We start from the raw sequence: 24,169 nt of genomic DNA, 5'->3' as shown, positions 1-24,169 counted from the left end.
CAACCTCCTCTGAGCCCGAGTTTGGATGCTGGGTATGTTGGTACCCATGGCATCCACACACAGTGGGCAGTATGCAGACTGAGCCACGCCCCTCTGGGTGGGGGCTTTCCTTTCACTACTGTCAGTACTTTTCTTGTTTTTGTTTGTTTTGGTTTTGTTTAAGACAGGGTCTCACTGAATTGCCCAGACTGGCTTTGAACTCAATCCCCTTCCGGCAGCCTCCCTGTTTCCCTGCTAGTTTTCATGGCTGCTGCTTGCATTGGGAGCTCTGGAATCAGCTGTCAAACTCCAAAGCAGTCCTGCTGAGATCTGAAATGCACTGGCAGTCCTGGGGAAAGGGCCAGAGTCTGCAGGTGCACATGTGCCGGACCAAGACGATAAACCTCAGGCCACGTGAGCAGCCATGGCAGTCCCACTTCCCTCTGTCTGACCCCAGATGGGCAGGACACTCAGCCCAGGTCAGGGCTCAGGAAGTCTTCTGTGAGAAGAGCCAGGGCCCCTGGGGAACTGGCTGGGGCCAGGCTGGGGTGGGAATGGTGACGAACTAGGGGCACCCTGTAATGCCAGCAGGGACACACGTCCAGAAAGCAACAGGATGGCAGAAGCAAGATGCCAGGAGACCCCAGTAGGCAAAGACCACCTGGGCAACAAAGTACCCACCACAGCAGGTTATAGGCCAAGAAACAAAATATCCACAGCTTCACATGGACACAATGAATAGCTGATATAGCAGGAAGGAAAGACACCTCCTCACAGCAGACCCCAAACACTGCACGCACATGTCCTAGAGGTGGAGCCTGACTGCCCTCCCACAGGTGACTGGCTCCTAGTGGCCAGAGCAGACAGGGAAATCACTTGGCAACGCCCCACACACAGTTGACAGGGCAACATCAGCAGGCCATCACAACCCACGGAGGGCACATGTCCTAAGGGGAGCGGACAGCACCTTACTTCTGGGGTCTTGCTCCCAAAACCCAGGACCGCAATCTGACTGTGGAAGACACCGTGCAAACCCAAACTAAAGGGCAGGCAATAAGATCCCTGTCCCGTCTCTACAGTGCCAGGACATGCAGAGGGCCGCTGACTGGAGGGGGCTTAAGGAAAGGCAGGGAGGGGTGAAGGGAGCTGGGCAGGGTACATCATGGTGGAGAACTGGTGAGGTCCAAATGAAGCTGGACACAGTGACAGCTCATGCCAGTGTTTTGGTCAAGCATGCAGCATGGTTATGTGAGATGTTCACATCAGGGGAACACAGGGAACCAGATCCAAAGTTATCCTGAATTTTCCTGGAAAGCCAAGCTCAGTGACTGGAATTCTAGCTACTTGGGCAGCTGAGGCAGGAGGGCCACTAGTTCAAGACCAGCAATGACAACTTATAGAGACCCTATCTCAAAATAAAATAAAAAGGTCTAGGGATGGACCTCAGTGTTGGAACGCTTGCCCAGGACACACAGGGCCCTGAGCTCAATCTCCAGGACTGCCCAAAAAAAAAAAAAAAAGGCGTGAAGAAGTTGCCCAAGGAACTGGCAGCTTGTGTTCTGGTTGTATGGCGTGTGCCCCTTCCTGCAGGTGTGGGAATCTGATGGGGCACCTGAATGGACCATGTCAGCTGCACCGGGAGGTGGCTGTGCAGAGAGCAGGGAGGTGTGCACAGACCCGCAGCCCACCCAGCAGCCTCCCTCCTTCAAACTTCCCAGGATGAGGACCCTCTGTTAGGTCCAGCAGCACCCCAACAGGGCGAGCCACAGGGGCTGGTGCTCCTCACGCTGCGAGTCTCTGCTCAGGAACAGCTGTCTCCACGTGTTCCAGCCACTTCTCCCAGTCCCGCCCTGCTTCACACAGGGCCCCAGTCCACACCAATACCTCTCACTTTATGCAGGGCATCACTTCTAATTACTGTTTGGATACACAGGGGCACACGGACTTCTGAGGGGTCTGTTTGTTTTGTTTTGTTTTTGTGGTACTAGGGATTGAACCTAAGTATGTTCTACCCCTGAGCTACATCCCCAGCCCTTTGTATTTTTCTTTTTGATATGGTCTCAGTAAAGTTGCCAGGCTGCAGTCTTGTACTTTGGATCCTCCTGCCTCAGCCTCCCAAGTGGCTGGGATCACAGGCTTTTGTGACATTTAATTAGCTTAATTTTAGTAATCTGATTGCTAAATTCTTTAAAGTATATTTGCTGCATGCACAAGTAATCTGATGCAGCCATTTTGACAAAGAGAACTCAAAGAGCACATGGGTGACATGCCATTTTCAGTGCTCAGGCTGGCAGGCGTGTGGCCTCTGGCAGGCCCAGCACAACCCAAGACTCAGCAGCAGACTCCTCCACTCCCACTCTGCTCTGTTTCTAGTCCATGTGCCTGACCACTTACTGCAGACTCCTGAGCTGCTCACCTCTGTTCCAAATAACACAGAAACTTAGAAATGGTCCTCAACTCCCTGAGCCCCATCTTGCAGCTAGGACTCAAGGCTGACAGGTGGCTGGCACACAGGAGAAAGAGTGAGGTCCTGTGATGGGGGAGGCACTCCACTGGCTCTGAAGGACATAAACTATATATCTACTGGTGCAGGCCAGGGCCTCAGCACCCAGCGGAGCAGGATTCAAATGAGCAAGATGTGTGGCATCTGAACTAGGAGGAGGAGAAGTCCCACTCCTTCCCAAAATTAGTAAGAGATCCCCAGTCAAATCACTGCCCCTTCCCAGAATCATCAGCCACCCAATGACGAACTGTAGTCTCCCACTAAAGACAGAGGCCACACCAAGGAAGGAGCCTCCCCATTTCTCCAGACATGCTCTCACATCAGCAACAAACAGCAAGAAAAATCATGAAGCAACCAGGAGAGGAGCCAAGAGCAGCCTGCCAGATCTCTGTACCCAGAGATCTGACCTGTGCTAGTACCAGGTGTCACAGTGGGCTGGGGGCCTAAGGGCCTACTGCTGAAGGCATCCTAACTGACAAAGAGTCACCAAGTCCATCCCCATGGCTAACGAGCCTTCTGTTCTGGACAAGTCCCAAAGGCCCCTGTGGCGACTGCCACTGGTACAGCCCTCAGCTCAAGCTGATTTGGCAAAAACAGCTCCATGAGTTCACAGACCACAGCACGGCCCTTCTTCTTGGCCCAAGGATGAACCAAGCCTGAGATCTGCCGCCAGGTGCCCATCAGCACAGAATGGACACAGAGCCACCCTGGGGAGTAAAGACGCATCTTGATAAGCAGCTGAGACTATGAGAGCACACCCAAGACCAGGGACAAGCACTAGTTACTATTCCCACCAGGCACAGCTGACCTGCAGCATAGAGACACCTCTGCACAGTCGGGGGAAGGGGGTCCTATTTTAAAGTTATTCAATATAGCAACCAGTTAATTAGGATCTTTTCAAACATACTGATATTCTGTTCCTCTTCCTACCCTTCCTACCCTTCCTCATTCACTTGCTACAATATCAAACATGAACATTTTTTTTAAAAATTCATGAGTATGATTGTGCTAATATTTAATTTCCTTGGCCTAAACACAGAGCTCTCCCCTAGCAGAGAGCTGCTTACACATACAAAGTGGGGGCTCTGTCCCCGGTGATCGAGTGACCCTTGAAGACTGTCTGAGACCCTTAGCTGCCAGAACCAGACCTGTGGCCACACCAAACCACAGTTATGAGCAAGCTGACTACAATGAAAGGTTATCTGCAGACGTGACAGCTAACTGTGGACATAAGAACATACCATGAACAAGAGGTGACCGCAACATCAGAGCTGACCACAGGTGAGAGTTGACCATGAACATGGAAGCTGACTGCAGAAATGAGAGCTAACCTCAGACATGAAAGCTGATCACAGACCTGAGAGCTGTCCACAACATGAGAGCTGATCACAGATGAGCATTAGTCACAGATATGAGAGCCAGCCATGGACCTAAGAGCTGTCCACACATGAGAACTGACCATGGACATGAGAGCTAATCACAGACGTGAGAGCTGACCATGGACCTGAGAGCTGTCCACAACAGGAGAGCTGATCATGGACATGCGGGCTAATCATAGACATGAAGGCTAACCGCAGGTAGAAGCTGGTCACAACATGAGAACTGACCACAGACCTGAGAACTGTCTACAACATGAGAGCTGACCATGGACATGAGAGCTAATCACAGACATGAAGAGCTGACCACAATGTGAGAGCTAGCTGCAGATGAAAGTTAATCACAGACATGAGAGCTGACCAAGGACCTGAGGGCTGTCCACAAACGTGGAAGCTGTCCACACACAAGTGTGAGTTTCATGCACACCCACCTTCCTGACATCACATTTCACATCTGGCTCCATAGCCAAAGCTCCTCCTCTGGGCCTCTGCAGGGCTCACCAAGACTCTGAAACCTCTATAAGGATTCCTCATGGGGTGTCCAGGAAGCAGTCCATCAAGGCCTATAGTCACACAAGAGGAGCAGCCAAGCAGCTACAGACACAAAGGCCCCCCTCAGACCCCTATCCATCCCTCTTATGAGGGCCACTGCCCTTTACCAAAAGAACTACATGGGCCCCTCAAGGCTAGCCAACTCCCCACCAGGCAATAGAGACTACCTCGGGGGATGGCTAGTCCCCCACTAGTCAAAGGTTCAGAAAGAGGCACAGGGCTACCTGGGGAAGAGACGCAGAGGTGGTAGTGGAGCAGGGGTGACAGCAGGGGCCATGCAATGCTACACCACAACTCCTGAAACGAGCCCCAAAACAGAAACAAAGCGTGGGCCCAGAAGGGCACAGTGCTGCCTTCTGCCTCAGGACACTAGTCTCAGTAACTGCTCCATGCTCCCAGCTCTGGTCTCCCGGCTGCAGGACATGTGCTGTCCTCCCAGAGTGGCAGGGGCATTCTCCAAGTGTCCTGGGCTGCAACCTATCCATGGAGCCAAGCTCTGGATACAGCCACATGTGGAGGTAGCACCTGGAACCAACACGGACAAAGGCAGAAGGGCAAAAAGAGGTATGTGAACCTTTAGCTCAGGAAAGCAGGTGGAGATGAATAAGGCTACTTTTTAACTAGCTCTAGGGCCCTTCCTGGGAGCCCCTAATTTTGTGTTTTTCAACTTTGTTTCTGCTTAAATGAACCTGAGGCTCATAAGCACACAAGAAATGCGATAAAGCCATCTTGCCATCACCTTCCAGTTAAACCACACACCCCTGGGCCTGGCAATGCACACACCTCAAAGACAAAGCTGACGGTTGGGGCCAATCCCCCACAGGACAGGCTCATAGTCACGTGGTGGAACAAGAGGTCCCTCAGAGGGAAGGGCATTAGAGGAAGACACTGTGCCCACCACCAGGCCAAGAAAGTCTTCTAGACATTCTCCCAGAGGATGAGTGAGACCAGCCTGACAGCCCAGAGGGGTCAAAGCCTCTCAGCCACAGCCCCAAAAAGAGCCCTCTGCTCTGGACAAGTCCAGAGGGCCCCTGTGGCAACTGCCACTGGTTCAGCCCTCAGCTCAAGCTGATCTGGAAGAAGTACAGTACCTGAAAAGACTCAACAAGGGAAAAGACCAAGTCCAGCAGAAGACCAAGTCCAGCAGAAGCCCAAGATTTCCACCCAAAACGCACAAGACACCACTGAAACACGCCCATGGATATGCAGCCGTTTAGACTGGGAGGCCACTGTCAGGACGGCAAGGCTCCCTGAGTGACCTGGAGTCAACACCACCCCTATCAAAACCTAGCTGGCTGATACTAACACTCAAATCAAAACAGAAGGGACCCAGAATAGCTCCAACAATTCCCTAGAAATGACTAAAGCTGGAGCATTCAGCCTACCACAACTCAAAATTTACTACAAAGCCACAGTGTAGCTACAAGACAGTGTAGCACTGGCTGAAGGTGAATGCAGATCAATGGAACAGAACAGACAGCCAGAAAAAAAGTGAACTTTGGGCTGGAGTTGTGGCTCAGCCGTAGAGTGATCCTGTGGCACGTGCAAGGCCCTGGGTTCAATCCTTAGCACCACATAAAAATAAATAAATGAAATAAGGTATAAAAAGGTATTTTTAAAAAGTGGACTTTCAACAAGAGTGGTCAGACAATGTAGTGGGAATACATCTTTTCAACTAAGTGTGCTGGGATATCTAGATATCCACATGCAAAAGAATAAAGCAAAAGCTCTTACACCATGTGCAAAAACTAACTCCAAATACATCAAGATGAGCACATGAGAGCTAAAACTAAGTCTAAGAATAAAAAAGAAGAGTATACACACCTTTCTTTTTTTAACAGCTTCATAATAATTTATTGACTGTACCATAGCATTCCATCCATTTCACGACTAATGAGTATACATACCTTTGTGACCTTAAATTGGCTGTGGTTTCTTAGAACCTACAGCACAAGCAATTGAAGAAAAATTGAGTTAGACTCCACTGAAATCAAAAACACTATGCTTCAACAGATACTATCAATAAAGGAACAACACAAAGAATAGGAGAAAATATTTGAAAATCATATATTTGGTAACAGTCTAGTACCCAAAATACATAAAGACTTCTTAAAACTCAATGATTTTCTAAAAAAAAATTTCATAGTGCCAAGGATTTGAGTCTTCAAAGTAAACATACAAATCCCCAACAAGACATGAAAAAAACACATCAGCAGGAAAAGCACTAACACCACAATGAAATGCCCCTTCACACCTAGCAGGATCATCACCAGCAAAAGATGGACAATAACTTGTGCTTTTGGATGTGAAAAACCAGAAACCTCAAACAGTGCTAGTGGGAACAAAATAGTACAGCCACCAGGAAACATGCAGAGGTTCCTCCAAAAGTTAGAGCAGTCACATGACCCAGCAACCCCACAACTGGGTATGTACACAGAGGGATTAACGTACATGCAAACAAAATCTTGTACATGGATGTTCAAAGTAGCACTACATGTAACACTCAAATGTCCATCAACTGATTGACAGACATGCAAACTGCTGTGTCTATGTGATGAAGCAGCATTCATAATAAAAATCAATGCCGCTCAGCCTTGAAGACATTCTGCTGAGCAGAAGTCACACAGAAGGCTGCATACTGTTTGATCCCATTTGTATGCAACACCCAGAACAGGTGACTCCACAGTTGGAAAGTGGGCTAGTGTCTGCAGGGAAAGGGGATGGGGGACTACAAATGGATTGTGCTTCTTTTCAGAATAACGAAAATACTCTGGAACTAGTCTGTGGCAATGGTTGCAGAGCCTTGTGAATATACTAAAACACTGAACTGGGGCTGGGGATGTGGCTCAAGCGGTAGCGCGCTCGCCTGGCATGCGTGCGGCCCAGGTTCGATCCTCAGCACCACATACAAACAAAGATGTTGTGTCCGCCAAGAACTAAAAAATAAATAAATAAATAATCTCTCTCTCTCTCTCTCTCTCTCTCTCTCTCTCTCTCTCTCTCTCTAAAAAAATTAAAATAAAATAAAACACTGAACTGTACAGAAGGATAAATTTTATGGTATCTCAAATTTGTTCAGCATGCTCAGGACCTCAGGAAGCTGGCCACCCAGTCAAGGACACGGGTACAGGCCCAGGAGGGCCAAGAGGAGATGGTGCTGAGCAGGCCTGGTGGGACGCTGTTTGGCTGGCTCAGGTCAGGGCTGAGCGTGGCGAGTAGAGGAGCAAGGGTGACTGTGGCTCCCATAAGTCATGCTTCCATGGGCCCTGGGGCCGCGGGGGAATTGGGGAGCCTGGGACGGCACAGAAGTCATGAGGACAGCAGCCTGCAAGTTGCCTGGGAGGGGAGCCTCAGAACATCCAGCTCCAGACCCCGCTGAATCTCCTGGTGCCCCTTGACTCCAAGGAGTCTAGGCTAGGACTGCACATTAACAGCCACAAAGCCCTGTGACTCGACAAACAGCACAGACCACATGTCACTTTCCTTCTCCCCACTGCAGTGTTCGCTCCTACTTGGGGAAAAGAAAGTAGGGCTCCTCCTGTGGTACTGCCCACACTGGAGCTTCTGCAACCCCAACCTGCCAACCCATGCAGGAGATGTGAGGGCAGAGGAACAAGTGGCTTCAAACACACACCACCCCTCGGCCTCCAGAGAGAGTCCCATGCAAAAAAGGAGCCTGATAAGCCCAAGCCTTCAAGGGGCGGAAATACCAACTTTGCCATCCAGGTCCTTAGGGCCTCAGGACGGAGGGCTGACAGTTAGGAAGAATCAGCCCGAATTAGCCCTGCTGCCTGTGGCCTCCAGGAAGAGCCTTGTGTCAGTGAGTTCGCCCAAGCGTGCTTAGCACATGGGATCAGAGCACTCACAGTAGCCTCAAGAAGGCGCTGGCTCTGCCATGGGCCCTGGCACCCCAGTCACATTCAAGGATGCAGAAAGGCAACCCAGGGACACAGAGCATCCCTTCCCCACCTGACACCTCCAGATTCTCCTGGCTGCCCTGCCCAAATTTCACACCTGGTAACCCAGTTGCTTTTCCTCTAAGCTAAGAAGTCTTGGTCATGCATTCATGCTCAATCGACATTTAAATTTTTAATTCATTATGAAAGAAAATTTGCTCACTTCCAAAAGTGACAATAATCACAGCCAGGCTCCTAGGTCTCCTGGAAGACAGGGACTAGAACTCTCCAAGCAAGAGACAGCCAGGAGCAGTGACTCTAGGGAGGAGGTGGCCTTCCAAAATCTATGGGGCTCGGTGTTTCTTCCCTCTATGGGTAGCGCTCCCACACTCCAGACACACACCCAGAATGAAAAGCACACCTGGGGCTGAGACCCCGTGCCCGTCACAACGCATCGCACGGAGGACTCCTGGCAAGTACGCCAGGCAGACCTAGCCCACCACCAAGACCTACTACAGGTTCCCTTCCAACCTTAGTGTAGTCTGACTACCAAAATGACCTCACAACCTGTGGCCACTGGGCCCACAGGCACCAAGGATGAGGTAATACTCAATAAACCTCTCCTCTTGGCAGTTATACATCAATTCAGAAAAGAAGCAAAGGAAAAAATCTACAGAAGACAAATAGCTGGTCTACAAAGCCAAATGCCTTCCTTCTGACTTTGGTGCAGAGGCCTCTCCCTCAAAAAAAAAAAAGAGTCCCTGAGGGTGTGGCTCAGCAACAGGGCACCTGCCTAGCCTATACAAGGTTCTAGGTTCAATCCCAGCACATAAAAGAAAAAAAGAATGAATTCAGGCATTCACAGAACACAACCCAATGTTGTTCTGTAAAGAGGAACCCTCCAGGGCTGGGGATGTGGCTCAAGCGGTAGCGCGCTCGCCTGGCATGCGTGCGGCCCGGGTTCGATCCTCAGCACCACATACCAACAAAGATGTTGTGTCCGCCGAGAACTGAAAAATAAATATTAAAAAAATTCTCTCTCTCTCTCTCTCTCTCTCTCAAAAAAAAAAAAAAAGAGGAACCCTCCGCTCCACAGCACCAGGGCTCCTAAGGACAGGCCATGCTGGCTGCCCGCGTTTAGCAAGGAGCACCACCTTCCCAAGTCTGCCCAACTGCAGGCACACGGATGTGCCACCTCATGAGCAAGAGACACATACTCCATCACAAGCCATCTGAGAGTGATTCCGGCCAGCAAGGCAGGCAAACCCCACACATGAGAGTGTTGGTTTGGTAGAAGACATCAAAGGGTAGAGTTTTGATTCCAAAACAAGAGGTGTGAGAAGAAACCACTGCTAGTGATACAGGCCATCAGGCTACCTTTAGAGGAGACTGACTAAATGTCCATGTGGCAACTTCCTAACAGATGTGATATACAAAAAAAAAAAAAAACACACAAGGGAGCCACAAAAAAAGGTGAGCACAACATGAGACACAGGAAGAACAATGTCAGAAAAGGGTCCCATACCCACAGGCCTCTCGACACACCTGAGAAACTGCACAGTATAAAAAGAGGTGTCACAAATGACTGACAGGAAGAGCATCTGTCCTACAAACCTATCACCACCTACTCCATAAAGCAACACCAGTAACTTAGATGCAAGACTCACAAGGGCCACGCAATTCCAACATTAAAATCCAAAAATGAGGAGAAAATCTCACAATGATACTCTGTCTACAAGTAATCAAGAAATGAGCATTAGATTCCAATAGGTTTATCTTTTTATTATTTTTTATTTTTTATTGATTTTTAAAAAATAAATGACAGTGGAATGCATTACAATTCTTGTTACACATATAGAGTACAATTTTTCATATCTCTGGTTGTATATAAAGTCCAATAGGTGCATCTTAGACACTGACCAGCCACTTTTTAAGTATCAAGAGGGGTCAAACGTGAAATATGAGGCCCTCTCCCCCAACCCAGAGGGAGTGTGTGATGTGTGCCTGTGTGCAAAACTTCTGCCAGTCAGCAGCCCACACCAGCTCCAACAGACCACAGAGCCCAAGAGCTTGCTGCATCAACACAGGGCACATCCAGAGACAGATACCCTCCTACTGTCCATGGAGCCCACAAACACCTTCCATTCCAGTGTGTCCATGTGGCAGGACGAGTCTCACAGTTCTCAAAGGAGGACGCAAGCATGCTGCTGACAGTGACCTGCCTACATAGAAACTTCACACAGGGCACGAGATGGGCTGTCTAGGGTCCTTCCTTCCCCATCCTGAGAAGGAGCCGTCAGGCTATGGAGACACCTAGGCAAAGGTAGTTCAGGATCCTGGCCGCCCACAAGCTTCAGGGCTCAGCAGACCTAGCTGGGTCCTACCAAACATAGAAACTAGACTTTCTCCAAGAAAAAGCATTAAGCCTCCAGATCAAGCTACATTCCAGGAGGTATGTTGTTGAGTAGTCTACAAAATATTGAAAGTTTGTTTTTATCAGTAATGCAGACTCCTAATGCAAAACCTTCTGCAAGACACTGAAACCCCTCTATAGCCTGTGCTGACCATCCAGCTATCAAGGTAGCCGAAGCTCACAGATAACAATTTCTCCTAATGTTAGGGAACGTTTGAACTCTCTCCCTGAGCAGAACTTATCAAAAGAGTAAGATGGAAAGATCAAGTGTCAGCATTGAGTCTGTTCTCAGAAGGTATACCATGATGACCCAACCCCTAAGAGTCCTACTCAGTCTGGGGACACCCCCAATACACCAGAAGTTCCTCCTCTCCCCAACTCAGCCCCTCTTCCCCTTCCACATGAGCCACTTATCAGTAGTTACAAGAAACAGAACATAGGCAGCTTGGGGCCCAGCTGCCTGCAGGTCAGGGCTGGCTGGACTTGACGCTCTGCCCCGGGGGACAACTAGAGCAGGAGTGGCCATGATACCCACACTTCACCGCATCCTCCTCTGGTCACAGACACAGGTCAACAGCCTTGCTCCCCATGCTGTTAAGGAATGGAGCACAAGTACTAGCAGCATATGCCACCCCTCTGCCCACAGCACCCATTCCTGCTGCTCCCTGGCCATAAGGCTCCTGCTGCCTGCTCTGTTCCTGCGTTGCAATGTCTCAGAGGCCACCCTTCCCTGGCTCTCCAGTCAGTTCTAATCCTCCAGTCCCAGCCATATGCCCCAGCAGCCATTTGTAATATCCATAGCCAGAGCATCTCTCTCTGAAGTCATTCTTGAGGCACCACAGATCTCCACGTTCTTGCTTGTGCTCCAAGGCCAAGGTAGCGAGAGTGGGGCCAGAGCCGTGAGCTGGCTGCTTGGAGGGCAGATTAGCTGGTGGAGGAGATGGCAACCCCCAGGGTTGTGAGGAAGGCAGGGTTGACATGTAAAACACTCCAACAACATACAGTGGAACAAGGCACTGGCCCACCACCAGCAGCGCACCCCAGCTCACTCACCCAGGTCCCCTCCCGTTCTCCCCACCTCAACCCACAACCTTCCCCTCTGCCTCTGCCCTGGTGCCCCACTCTGCTCCTGGCTTCATCCTTCCTCTGCTGGGACTCACCACTCCCTAAGCACCATACTCAGATACCCTGCCCTGGACAAGAACTGGCAGCAGAGGCAAGAGGTGGGTCATCCCCAGCCCAAGAAGTCAAGGAGAGCCTAGGGGAGGGAAGCCTTCCTGGGCTGCTTCCCCGCTGCTGTGACTAACAGACAGAGAAACCTCCAGGGAGCCATGGCCCAGCAGGCATAGGTGGGAGCCCCCACCTGGCTCCAATCTCTGGGCCAAGGTCAGGCTCACAAAAAACCTTACAGTGAACAAAACGACGAGTCCAGTGGCAAACATAGTCCCCACTCATAAGCCTCCTGGGCCCAGGCCCCACCCTGCCCTGCAATTCAGCAGAACCACATGAAACTGGAGCCCCTTGGCCTGGCCCAAGGGGAGTCCACAACTCCGGCACCAAGTGTCCCTGCTGGGGCCATGTATTTGGATTAGAACTGGCCCTGGTGAAGATCTCAGAAGCCCCATCTTGTCACAAGGGTGTCACTTTTTGTGCATGTGTGTGTGGTACTAGGAATTGAAACCAGGAGCACTTTACCACTGAGCTACTTTCCAGAACTTTTTATTTTGACAGGGTCTCACTAAGTTGCCAAGGCTGGCCTTGAACTTGCCATCCTCCTTTAGCCTCCCACACAGCTGGGATAACAGGCATGCACCACAGTGCTCCGCACCCCAGTTCCTGCACAAATGGCCCAGCCCTCTGCCTCCCACCTCAATGGTGTACACAGTATGCACGCCTGACTGCAGCAGCAAGGGCCACCAGGTCGTTACAGCAAAACAGGAAGTCATGATGATCTGAAAAACCCTAACAGTGACAAAGGAGGAAAGAAAAGAAAAGCATATTTCCACAAATCTGCCCGCTACTCATGCAGACATCATCCTTAATAGAACAAGCTCAGTGGAAATTGACCCCAAATGACCCCAAATTACACAAAGCAATGTGTGTGCCTTGCACCAGACACCTGCTTAACCAGACAAAGCAAGGGCCCACTGAAGCACCTTACCCAAGCCTTATAACCTTAAATGCATACAGGACCCCAAGAAATCCCAGAGGAATCATTGGTAACCAAGGACAGGTGAGCCTTTTCCTACAGCACAGGCTCCCAGGTGCTGCAGAAAGAGGCGTCATGGAAAGCTCTACACGTGCAGGTCACCCAGGTGGTCCAAGGCCAGCACCCAAGGAAGCTACCCCATCCCCACTCTCCATCCTCATACCTGGACAGCCAGCAGGGGTCAACTGTCAGTCAACCAAAGTCAAAAGGTAGGTAAGGGAGGTAATCAGGGCTGGGAGTACAGACCCACCAGGCTCCTTCTAGGTAGAGCAGGTGGCTGATAAGTCATTGGACCAAATGGACCCAGAGCAGCCCTTTCCTAGAGGGTTGAGGGTTCCCAAGCACATGGCCAGCCCTCACTGAACTAAATGGACCAAGGGCAGCCCTTTCCAAGAGGGTTGAGGGTTCCCATGCACATGGCCAGCCCTCATCCAACCATGTGCAGGCCCAAGCATGGAGAGTCACAAACCCAAAGCTCTCCCCGATGGCCAATGACCACGGGGGCCAGCAAGGTGGGTGAAGAGACAACAATCAGGCTGGAGGAAACAGCCTGTAATACTGTCCAACAGAAACAATGGAAGCACACAAGCCAGGGAGATGGTCAAATGCTTCCCTCCATGGAGAAACAGTACCAAATTCAGGTCTCCAACACAGTGGTGACCAGATGCCCCAGCTGCAACTAATACCCCCCCCCAAGTGATGCTGAGGCCATGGATCCAGAACAGAACAGAACAGCTGCCTAGCTATCAAGGATGCCTGAACCTCCCCACCAAGCCTAGCTCTTCCCATGCAACCTAAAGAAACACAGCTCCAGCCTGGGCATCAGTGCACCCACCTGGGTATCCATATATACACCTGGGTATTCATCAGAGAGAAGCTGGAAATGTATTCACAGAGCCACAGTCACAAGTGCTTCCAGGACTCACACTTGAATCTACAAATACACCCACCCAGACACCCAGGAGAGTAGGTAATAAGGAAAGGACAGACACCAGGCCAATAGCCAGAGATAGTTCCCTGGAAGGGGCCACAACAAACTTCCCTCAGAGGCTAGAAGATTCAAGTTAACATGAGTACACCCTCAACAGTGGCAGTACCCAATACCCACAGGCCACAGAATGGGAAACTGGCGCCTGAGTACTCTCTGTGCTTCCCCCACCAATACCAATGGCACAAAACTGACCCGTGGTGCATGTGACCAGCCCCAGCTGACCCTGCATGCCCTGGTGAGTGGCACTGAGGCTGATGCACTGTGCTCCACTGTGTTCACAGCTTAGCCTGCTTCTCCCGTGGTAGAGCTTCAGGACTCATACATGTCCTTGCTCCTGCTTTACCGTCACTAAGCTTGCCAAATGTTTTGACTTATCATACCTGCCCATGTGTCCAGGCAAACAGGCCTGGGGAAGGGGGTCAACCCTGTGCCCCTTCTCAGAGGAATGACCAGGAAGGCAAAGCCAAGGGTCCTCCCCCATTAACACAGTCCTCTGTTTTTCAAAATCCATTACCAATAGGGCAAAAGAACCAACTTGTGGAAAGTCCATGGTTTAAGAATACAGGCCAGAAATACACATTAAAACCATAGGGAGCTAAACATGGTGACACACACCTGTCTTCCAGTGACTCAAGAGACTGACGAAGGAAGATCGCAAGTTTGAGGCCAACCTCAGCAACTTAGCAAAGGCCCTAAGCAACTCAGCAAGATTCTGTCCTGAAATACAAAGGGCTGGGAGCATAGCTCAGTAGCAAAATGCCCCTGGGTTTAATCCCCAGCACCAAAAAAAAAAAGGCCACCACAAGGAAATGCACCATACCCCTATCCTCAGATACCACCCAGCACTGGCATGACAGAGGAGCTGAGCCCTGCATGCTGCTGCAGGGATGCAAAATGGTTGTAGCTGCTGCAAATACACTGGGCAGGATCCAGAAGAAAACAGCCATTAGCTGACCACTTAACCAGCCCAAGAGCAGCATACACGCACCCATGTCCAACTTGCTCAAAGTACCAACAGCAGCCCCAACACCCGTCAACCAGAGGACAGATATACTGTGCATCCACACAGCCATGAACCAAGACAAATTCCCCAAATACACAAGAACACACAGATGGACCTCAGCAACATTGTATTCTGCTCAGTGAAAAAAGGCAGACACACAAGAATCCCATACTGTACGATCCCATGACACAAAATCCTCAGTAAAGGCAAAATTCTACAAGAGAAAGCAAAGCAGGAGTTGGCCTGGTGGAAGTAGGAGAGACTGCCTGCCATAAAGAGTTAGGTGGAAATGCTGCAAATCTGCATCAAGGGCTGATAGCTGTACAACTACAAACTTCTGGAAAATTCTAGAAATCATTTAATAGTTTGGCTATGCTGGATAAACTAATTGGTCTTTAAGCTGTACCTCAATGGAACTGTTCGAAGTGGAAAATTCACTAGACCCTAGGAACCAAAGAATTTCTACTGACACCAAGAGCACCTCTGACTGCACTTGTCCCCAGCTGCCCATAAAGTGCAAGGAGAGCCAACATCAACATGCCCAGCAAGGTCCACTTGAGGGCAGTCTGCCTTTGTTGTCTGGCCCATTTATATGACCCTCCCCAATCTCCACATTATCCTGACAGAGGGGGCAGGAAGCCCCCCAATCCTCTCCATTCCCGCCCTAACTCACTAGAGTAGAATGTCAAAGCAGGACACTCTGGCCCATCCCAGAAGCTAGGGTCAGTGGCCAGCCCATGTGGATACAACAAAACATGAAGAACATTATCACTATCAACAAGAAGCAAACAAGACAAAGCAGATCATGGCACAGGGTGGGAGGACAGGAGAGCAACGCACCTGTGACCCAAAGCCAGGCCCAAGTCAGTCCTGGAAAGAGGAGTCAACTCTACTGGACCAATAAGGGGCAAGAGTCCAAGGAGGGAAGGGATGGTGGCACAGTGGCACAGCATTTGTCTAGCACGTGTTAGGCATTAGGTTTGATCCTCAGCACCACATAAAAATAAATTTTAAAAAGTAAAGTACAAAAAAAAAGAGTTCCAAGAAACAATCTTGAATCAGAGGCACACAGATATGGAAAATCACATCTTGCTCAAGCAACAGGTGCTTGGGAGGGGAATGAGCGATCTGAAAGGTGAGCTGGGTGACTACAATGCAGGTAGCAAGCACCCAGAGAGCCTGGGTGCTGGAGCAGGCAGAAGGCACAAAACAGCTGAGCCCAGCAGATGAGGCTCCCCTAGGAGCAGCACCAGGCCACACAGCAAGGCTGGAAACCGTTAGCCACAGGCAGGTGTGCTCAGGCTCACTGAGCGGTGACCAGCCACCCAGGCAGCCCCAGTGTGTTGTCCAGCACCCCAGGGATAGAGCAAAGATGAGGCTGCTACCCCAGAGGAGCCTACAGATGAGCTCCCTACATGGACGTAAGAGGACGGGGGAGCTCTTGAGAGACTGGAGTCTGGATGATGGAGGGACGGGGCAGTTCAGAGGCTGGGTAAGCTGTGAGAGATGTCAAGGAAGGCAGTGGACAAGCAGTCCCAACACACAGGGTAGTTCTGCTCAACACCCACCCACCTCTAAGATAGTAATAGTTGCCCACAGACTTGGCAGCTCCAAAAAGGGATCTTAAGCCCTTGTCAAAGAGAAGGACCAGAAGACGATCGAGGTCATCATGGCCCATAAGTGGGGCAGACATGTTATCTACTGAAGGGAAAGAAAGCCAGAGGTAATCTAAGCCTGGAGGGTTCCAGTGTGCTGTCCCCACACTCAGAGCACCTCACTGGCCAGGAAGCCCTTCTGTCAAGCACCAAGTCCAGTCTACCCAAAGCCCCTGACAGGGGCCCAGGCCCACTGTCGTGTCATCAAGATAACATCCTTACGTGACAAAGACACCAAGAATCCTACAGATAGCCCACCAGCAGGACAGCATCACACACCCCTACATCCAAGTGGACACTTCTCTAGTGCCATGTCCACTCTCCAAACCTCCTCTACAATTAAAACTCAAACTGGGAGCAATGTGGGCACCACAGAAGCTCTCACCCTCAGAGACCAAACAGAAGACTCAAGAGCCTCAAAGATGAGAGCCATAGGGAGAGAAGCTCACAAAACAGACCCATGATGTCGAAAACTATGAGCCAAGGACCAACAGTTAGAAGCCCCCTCCAAGAGCCTGCAGGGATGCAGCAGAACATGGTGACCACCATCCTCCAACCCCAGTTTATGTGAATTACTGCACGACTTCCACTGCTGGACTAATGTTCTATTCTCCTGGAGGAGCCAAGTGACCTGATGTTGGGCTCACATACTGGATGCTTGTTCACACACAGCATTGAGCCCAGAAAGCTTTCTCACACCAGGGAGCTTTTATGAGGGTCCTGAGCTTAAAGGGCTCAAGGTCAGACTAGGGTGGGCCAGCTCAGCACTGCCCTCCCTGAAGAGCTCAGCTCTGGACGTTTCCTAGATTCCAATGCATGCCCCAAGCATAATCTATTCTCAGGAAAGAAGAGTCCTAGAGGGGGAGCCCACACATCAAAGTTTTTTCCCTGCACTCTCAGAGGTAACCACTTGGAAGGCCAGGCCTGGCCACAGTGGGCATCAGCCTCCAGCCTCTAAACTCCTTGTTTGACAGGCCTCTAGAGAGTCTGTCTGTGCAGGAGATGCCCAGGTATTCCAATTAACTAAAGTGAGCAACAGAAAGTAGGACTAGTCCCTCCTGTGCTGGCCAACGGGGCAGGCCTGCCTTCTCCTTCTGTTTGACGTAGTATGTGCACATCAGAGGGACTTGCCAGCCTAGGCAGGGGCTATTCTCAGACAACTGTGGACAGCAGGGTGAACACCATGCAATTCAGGTCATTCCTGGACAGAAGTCACCTTCCAACTGGGGAACTTCCTTTCTCCCTGGGCTCAGGGCAACCTGCTCCCTCTCCCCTCCTTTCCCCTCCTCTTCCATCCAGTTAAGGCCTTCCAAGGGCCTTCCCTCCAGCAGAGACAGGGCCCTCCCTAACTTCACTCTCTAACTTCACTGGGAGGTAGGTCTGGGTGTGAGGTTTCTGCAAGTTCTGAATCAGACCAAGCAAATCCACAGAAACACCCCACCACAGGCCTCCTGTCCTGAAACCAAGTAGAGACCACCCTAGGAGCAGCACAGCTCCTCCTGTGCTACATCTGCTGTGAGAGGAGGCCCTAAGCCCCCACATGGAAGGTACTTCTTAGTGACACCCTGCAAACTGAGACTTCTTGGGGCCTCTAGGTGGACAGCATGGGCACACGTGATCCCACGTTACTATTCTCACAGGGCCATCCAGCAGTTCCACCCTGGAAACACTTAGTATTTCTAACACCCCAGGTGCCCAGACCCCTCCACATATCTAGAAGGGTGGAAACAGGACAGAGAGGGTGGTAGTTGACCAGGGAACACAGCTGCGCTCAAAGCTGGTCAGTGACCACACAGAGCATGGTCTGAGTTCCCAGACATTGGGCAGGTTGGAGGGGGCATGAGCAGTACAGAAGCAGGTGATTGCCACATTTACTTAGAAATCCCAAACAACATTGAAGGCACCTAAGGTGCCAGTCAAAGGTGATTCAGAAGTTATTCCCTGTGTCAGGAGAGTAGCACCAGTGATTGCAACAAGGCTTGGAAACTGTCTTACTTAATCCTGCCACTCTGGGAGACAGGCAGAGCCCTGTCTTGTAGACTCAGGAAAGTGACCATAATTCTCACAGAAGAGTCTACTGCACTCTCAGGGCAGAAGCAGCAACGCCAAAAACAAAAACGCTGAGACACCTCCAGCCAGGCCCCGGCAGGGGACCAGGCCTGGGGACTGCAGGAGCCTGAAGCAGAGGCTAGGCCTCCAGCAGCCCCATGCTCTGCACCAGCTCACAGACAGCAGAGACAGACAAGCCCAAATCCCTTCAGAAGTGCTGGTCTTCTGCACAGGCTGGCTGCTGCACATAGCCTCACTCTCCCTGGCTGCAGCTCTCCACATAATGCAGAGAAAGGGAACCTAGGTGAGGCCCAGGAAGCAAGTGTGGCCAGGGAAAGGCAGCCAGTCTGGCCCCAGCATACTCAATGCTGAGAGCTGGGTGAGGAGAACCAAATTAGGGTGTCCAGGCAAAGGAAAAAAGTCTTGGGAAAAAGGACAGAGTAACAAGTACTGGGGAGGATATGGAAAACCAGACCCTGCTGGTGGGAATGAAAGATGGTGCAGCCGCTTGGAGAGTCTCATGACTCCCCCAGAAGGCTAAACACAGCTACTGTGCGACCCAGCAATTCCACCACAGGGCACACGCCCCACAGAGCTGACATACATACCCACAGGGACTTGCACACCAATGCTCATAGCAGCAGTGTTCACAACAGCCAAAAGGAGGAACCAGTCCAAATGGTAGACAAGATGCAGCATGTCCATGTGATGGGACAGTATCCATCCACAGGAGGAATGACGCCCTGACACAGCCACAACAGGGTGACTGAGAACACCTTGCTGGGTGACAGCAGACAGGCACAAAGGCCTCACATTGTGATTCTATGTATGTAAAATCCAGAAGGGGAAGATCCATGGAGATGGAAGAGGCTACTGGTGGGCAGGGGCTGGGGTTTCAGGGAGATGCAGGCACCTGATAATGTACAGCTTCTATCTGAGGTGACAATGTTTCAGCATTGACTGGCAATAGTCATGCAACTCGTGAATGCACTAAAACCTCTGAATTGTACGTGGCATGTGGATTCTACCTCTGTAAAGCCATTACCAAGCAAAAACTCCTTGCAGAAGGACCCAAAGCCTTAGAGCTTCTAGCAAGCAAGTAAGAAGGACTGACCAGGAACTTGCCACAAGGGACCAACCCGGCCTTGACAATAGCATAACACACAGGAGGAGGACACCTCTTAAAAGGGTAACTGGGCCAAAACCATTTCTAACACTATGGAATGAGTTCCTTTTCCTTGAGGGAGCATGTAGCATGCCATGCTAAAGTGCCAGCTAATGCTAAAGTGCTCTGTTTCTGGGTTTACCTCTTTCTCTGTTTCAACTTCTGATAGTGAATATTCGTAGGTAAAACCTACACAAACAAGAACTCTTGGGGTCCTCTGTAATTTTTAAGAATGAAAGGAATAAAAGTTTGAAGACTGATGTCTTGCAATACATTTATGGCACATTGTCTGTAATGTCAAAGGACTCCACACAACCTGAAGACCCTCAGCAACTGCAGCCTGGCCATCCTGTTGGACATGAGGATGCCAGGAGTGTCAATGAGAAGAGAAGAGGAAACTAGATGTTCTGGAGATTCCAGGGAGTTAAGAACAAAACCATGATTAATATTTACATACACAAGCAGGGAGTTCGACGGTAGAGCTTGTGCCCAGCACAGCAAGGCCCTGGGTTCAATCCCAGCACCTAATAAATAAATTAATTAATTACATATGCAGTGTTTAAGAGGGGTCGCCACTACATGGAGAGGAGAAGGGAGACTTTCAAAATTCCAAAATCAGAAACAAACCTCCTATCACTGTGCATACTGTGCATAAAAGGAAAAATGTCCTCACAGTCAGCATGTCTGTTTCAAACTGGACACCTTTCTCCCCAGAATCAGACTCCCTTGGAAGCAGCTAAGACATAAGGCACAGAGAAAAGCTTGCTTTTAACAAGGCTGAATACTGTGGGATGGGTGTTTGTCAGGAGGGGCACAAGTTGAGTGAGGGCAAGAGTCCAAGGATCTGAAACAGAGTATAAGCCAAGAAAGTAAAGTCTCCTTCACTAGAGAACCCACTGCTTTCACAGGCTTATATTTCATGAGCACCATCACCCAAGCCTCCGCCAAGGAGGGAAGCCCTAGAATGCAAGTGAGCCAGGCTTTGCCAGGCCACTGGGGGAAAAGGGGCACAGGGACAGAGCTCCACACATTAAGAAAAGGAGCTGGGCGTGGTGGCACATGCCTGTAATCCCAGAGACACAGGAAGCTAAGGCAGGAGGATCGCAAGTTGGAAGCCAGCTTTGTCAACTTAACAAGACCCTGCCTCAAAATAAAAGGGCAGGGGATGTAGCTCAGTGATAAAGTTTCCTGGGTTCAATTGCCAGTACCAAAAAAGAGAGAAGGAAACGGACAGATGTTGTTCTACTTGGCCTTGAATCTTAAGTCACCTTATGGAATTACCCAGGTACTCTCTACTAAAACAAATGCTCCTTCCAAATGCAAACATAATGCAAAATTCCATATAGACTTTAAGAAAAAATAAAAATTCAGAGAGAGTATATCACTAAACAAAAGTGAATTAAGTTACCCATTTTAATACCTACACAGAGAAATATGTGTATACAGTTGAAATACAACAAGAATGCTAGAACTCAGAATCAAAAGATTACTGGAAAGAATGTTTGCACAGAAAAATTCTTTCCCTTTGAGACTAAAATGCCCCACCATGCTTAATTTTCCTGACATTTCTGAGGCTTTGAAGCCACAGTTAACGGATCTGAATCATCTGAACAAAACCATGTTACAGTGACATGTTACTGGAAAGCTTAGAATAGAATGCTAAATATACAAGCACACACCCATACAGGCTCTAGTAGAGAAGGATCACATATGAAACTACAAGTTGTCTACAACAAAGTCCAAAGGGAAACAGTCCATCTCCAGCAGGAAAGGATAACACAGATGCCTGGAAGTTAAGTTACAAAACACAAAAATTGCGCCCACCTTTTATTAACAAAAACCACTAGCTTGGCACGGTGGCACCTTCCTGTAATACCAGCTACTTGGGAGGCTGAGGCAGAAGAATCCCAAGTTCGAGGCCAGCATCGGCAACTTAGTGAGACTCTGCCTCAAAAGAAAAAAGGGCTGAAGATATAGCCTAGTGGTAGAGTACCCCAGTAATCTCCCCCCCAAAAAATAACCTAGTCTGTGCATGAACTCAGCTTAATGAAACTCCTCCACCATACTTGCTGCCAGTAAAGAAACACGAACATCCCCTGAAATCTACATGAGGCTTGTATCTGCAGCACACACCTCCCGACCCTGGCACAGCCCCAACTCTTCACCTAGGGAGGGAGGGAGGGAGGACGTGGCTCCACAGCTCCATCTGTGACATTACCCTTTCTTCTTAAACAAGCATGCCACTTGGAGCCGCATTCTGCTTTATTTGGGTTGGCAGTTTAAGTACCAACACTGGGGTGGCACCATGGCTGAAATAACGAACTAGGTCAGCCTGGGCCTGCTCTGGGGAGCTCCCAATGCACCCTGGGCCTAACCCGCCTCCTGCCTTCAAGGCAGGCTCTAGGGTTCCTGGGTGGGACTGAGGACTGGTTGGGGGGCTGGGAGGCAAAGGCCTTAGTAGCCAGCATCCCACTCTGCCCTTGATGAGTTTCTCAGCACCTTTTCCTATATAAATAAGGGATATAAAGTCCTCCAGAGCTTCCAACAGTCCCCTCATTCGATGAGCAAGGAGATCACAAGTTACCAGGGGAAATGGGGGCACCTTACACCTCAAGCACCCAGAGAGAACGGGGCAGATGGACAGGGGCCATAGGATGAAGTTTGGGGACCCCGGGGTTCAGGGGCTTGGGGGTCAGGATTCAGTCAGGAGTTCCAGAATTTTTTCCAGGGTTTGTTGTGAGGTCTCAGGGTTCGGAGGCCAGAGTTGCGGGGGGCGGGGGTGCTAGAGTCAGGTTTGAGGCCAGGGTTCAGCAACCAGGGATCCAGGCTCAAGACTCATGGTTTCAGTGACCACGGTCTTGGGGCGCAGGCCAGGCTGGGAATCAGGGATCGGAACTCAAGCACCGGCGTCAAATTCAGGACCACGGTCAAGCTAGGTGGGGGGTCGGTGCCCACAGACCAGGCTTCTGGAGTCTGGATCGGGGCAGGGGCTGGGAACGGGCTGGGTCCTCGAGTTCTGGGCTCCAAGATCAGGGCCAGGGGCTAGCGGCCCTGACACGGGGGAGAGCCGAGCTGGGGGCGGGCCCGCGGGTTTCGCGGCTGGGGTCCGGGCGCAGGGTCTCGGGCGCGGGGCCGCGGCCAGCGGCGGGGCGCCAGGGCCGCGCTCCAGGGCGGACGGCGCGGCACTTACGTCGTCGAAGAGCGAGCCCACGTTGGCCGTGACCAGCAGCACCGCGGTGCCCGGAGCAGCCGCCTTCCCCGCCATCGTGCCGGTCGGCGCGGGCGCTGGGCTGGGCGGCGGCGCCGCTTCCTGCGGGGCCGGGCCGGGGTCCGCGGGGCCGCGGGGCGTCAGCTGCGCCGGGGGGCGGTCCCCGGGCGCATCGCGGGCTCGGCGGGTCGGGCCGGGCCTGGCCGGAGCTCCGGCCTCGCGCTCGTCGCTCCTCACTGCTCCGCGGCCCCGCGCCCGCTCGCCACCGCGCCTCACAGCGGCCCGCGCGCAGCCATTAGACCCGCCGGGAAAGTTCCCGCAGCCTCCGCCGCGGACTCGGGCTCAGCAAGGCCCGCCCCCCAGGGGGCGGAGCAAGGCCTGCGCGGGGCGGGGCTGCGCGGGCTGAGACTAAGGGATCTGCCTGCCTGAGCAAGGCCTGTGGGGACCGGGCGGAGCCGGGGTGGGGCGGGGCCAGGGGTGGGCGGGGCCGGGGGTCTACGCAGGGACCGCGCCTGTTGGTGGGGCGGGGCCTGCGCGGGGAGGGGCGGAGCCTCTCCGTGACCGCGCTGCGGTTTAGCCGGCTCGGCCTCAGCGAGTCGCGTCCCGCCCCCCGCACCGCGGCTGCGCGCAGACCCCGCCTCCGCACTCTTAGACGTCAGAGCCCGCATCCGACCCCTCCTTTTAAAGAGGCTTCTCTCTCTAGGAGCCAGCGGCCGGCGCACAGCTTTGCGGCTCCAAAAGGATCCCTGGAACTCAGAGACCCTTCCTCCTGGCCCTGCAGCGCCGTGTGGAGCTGTTGTTCAGCTATGGTTCCGGCCCGTGGGGAGATCAGCAGGGTCGGGAATAGGCCGCGTCCCTGAGGGTTGGGGAGGCGCCTCAGTTCTCCCGGAGTCAGGTCTGCAGGGACCAGTCGCTCACCCCAGCCCCTCCCCGTAGAGCAAGTGTACGGGATTTTGCAACTTCCTAATATGACAACCGAGTTCCTGATGCTGACTACTTAAAAGAAATAGAAGGCATTTGTAGCCAAGAAAACACTAAAAGGAAAAGTTCTTTTAAGAGGCAACCCCTGAGTTAGAGGTGCTTTAGCAGCCAGCTGCTGCCCACATCCCGCACCTAGAGACAGCTCTCTGGGTCTGCTTCTCTGGACAGGATGAGGCGGCAGAGCCGGGC

At 51.4% G+C, this 24,169-nt stretch overlaps 1 protein-coding gene across 8 annotated transcripts in view; it reads right to left on the bottom strand.

The window, feature by feature from the left end:
- INPP5A (inositol polyphosphate-5-phosphatase A) overlaps positions 1-23,351 on the bottom strand; it is a 175,029-nt gene extending 151,678 nt beyond the window's left edge. For 4 of the 8 annotated variants that reach the window (XR_014018879.1, XR_014018880.1, XR_014018881.1 and 1 more), the window contains exon 1: positions 22,982-23,351. Coding sequence is in view for 3 of the 8 variants with exons in the window: in XM_081266977.1 (XP_081123103.1) it covers positions 22,982-23,056 (75 nt within the window). In the remaining 5 variants the exon portion in view is untranslated. The remainder of the gene's footprint in view (positions 1-22,981) is intronic. The other 4 variants (XM_081266977.1, XM_081266975.1, XM_081266976.1 and 1 more) reach the window with 2 other exon arrangements.
- Between the last annotated feature and the right edge of the window lie 818 nt (positions 23,352-24,169).

Source organism: Spermophilus citellus (genome assembly GCF_964194105.1).
Source record: "Spermophilus citellus genome assembly, chromosome: 15".
NCBI lineage: Eukaryota > Metazoa > Chordata > Mammalia > Rodentia > Sciuridae > Spermophilus > Spermophilus citellus.
Note: the sequence above shows the minus strand (reverse complement) of the source record. Positions and strands in the feature narration are given on the sequence as shown.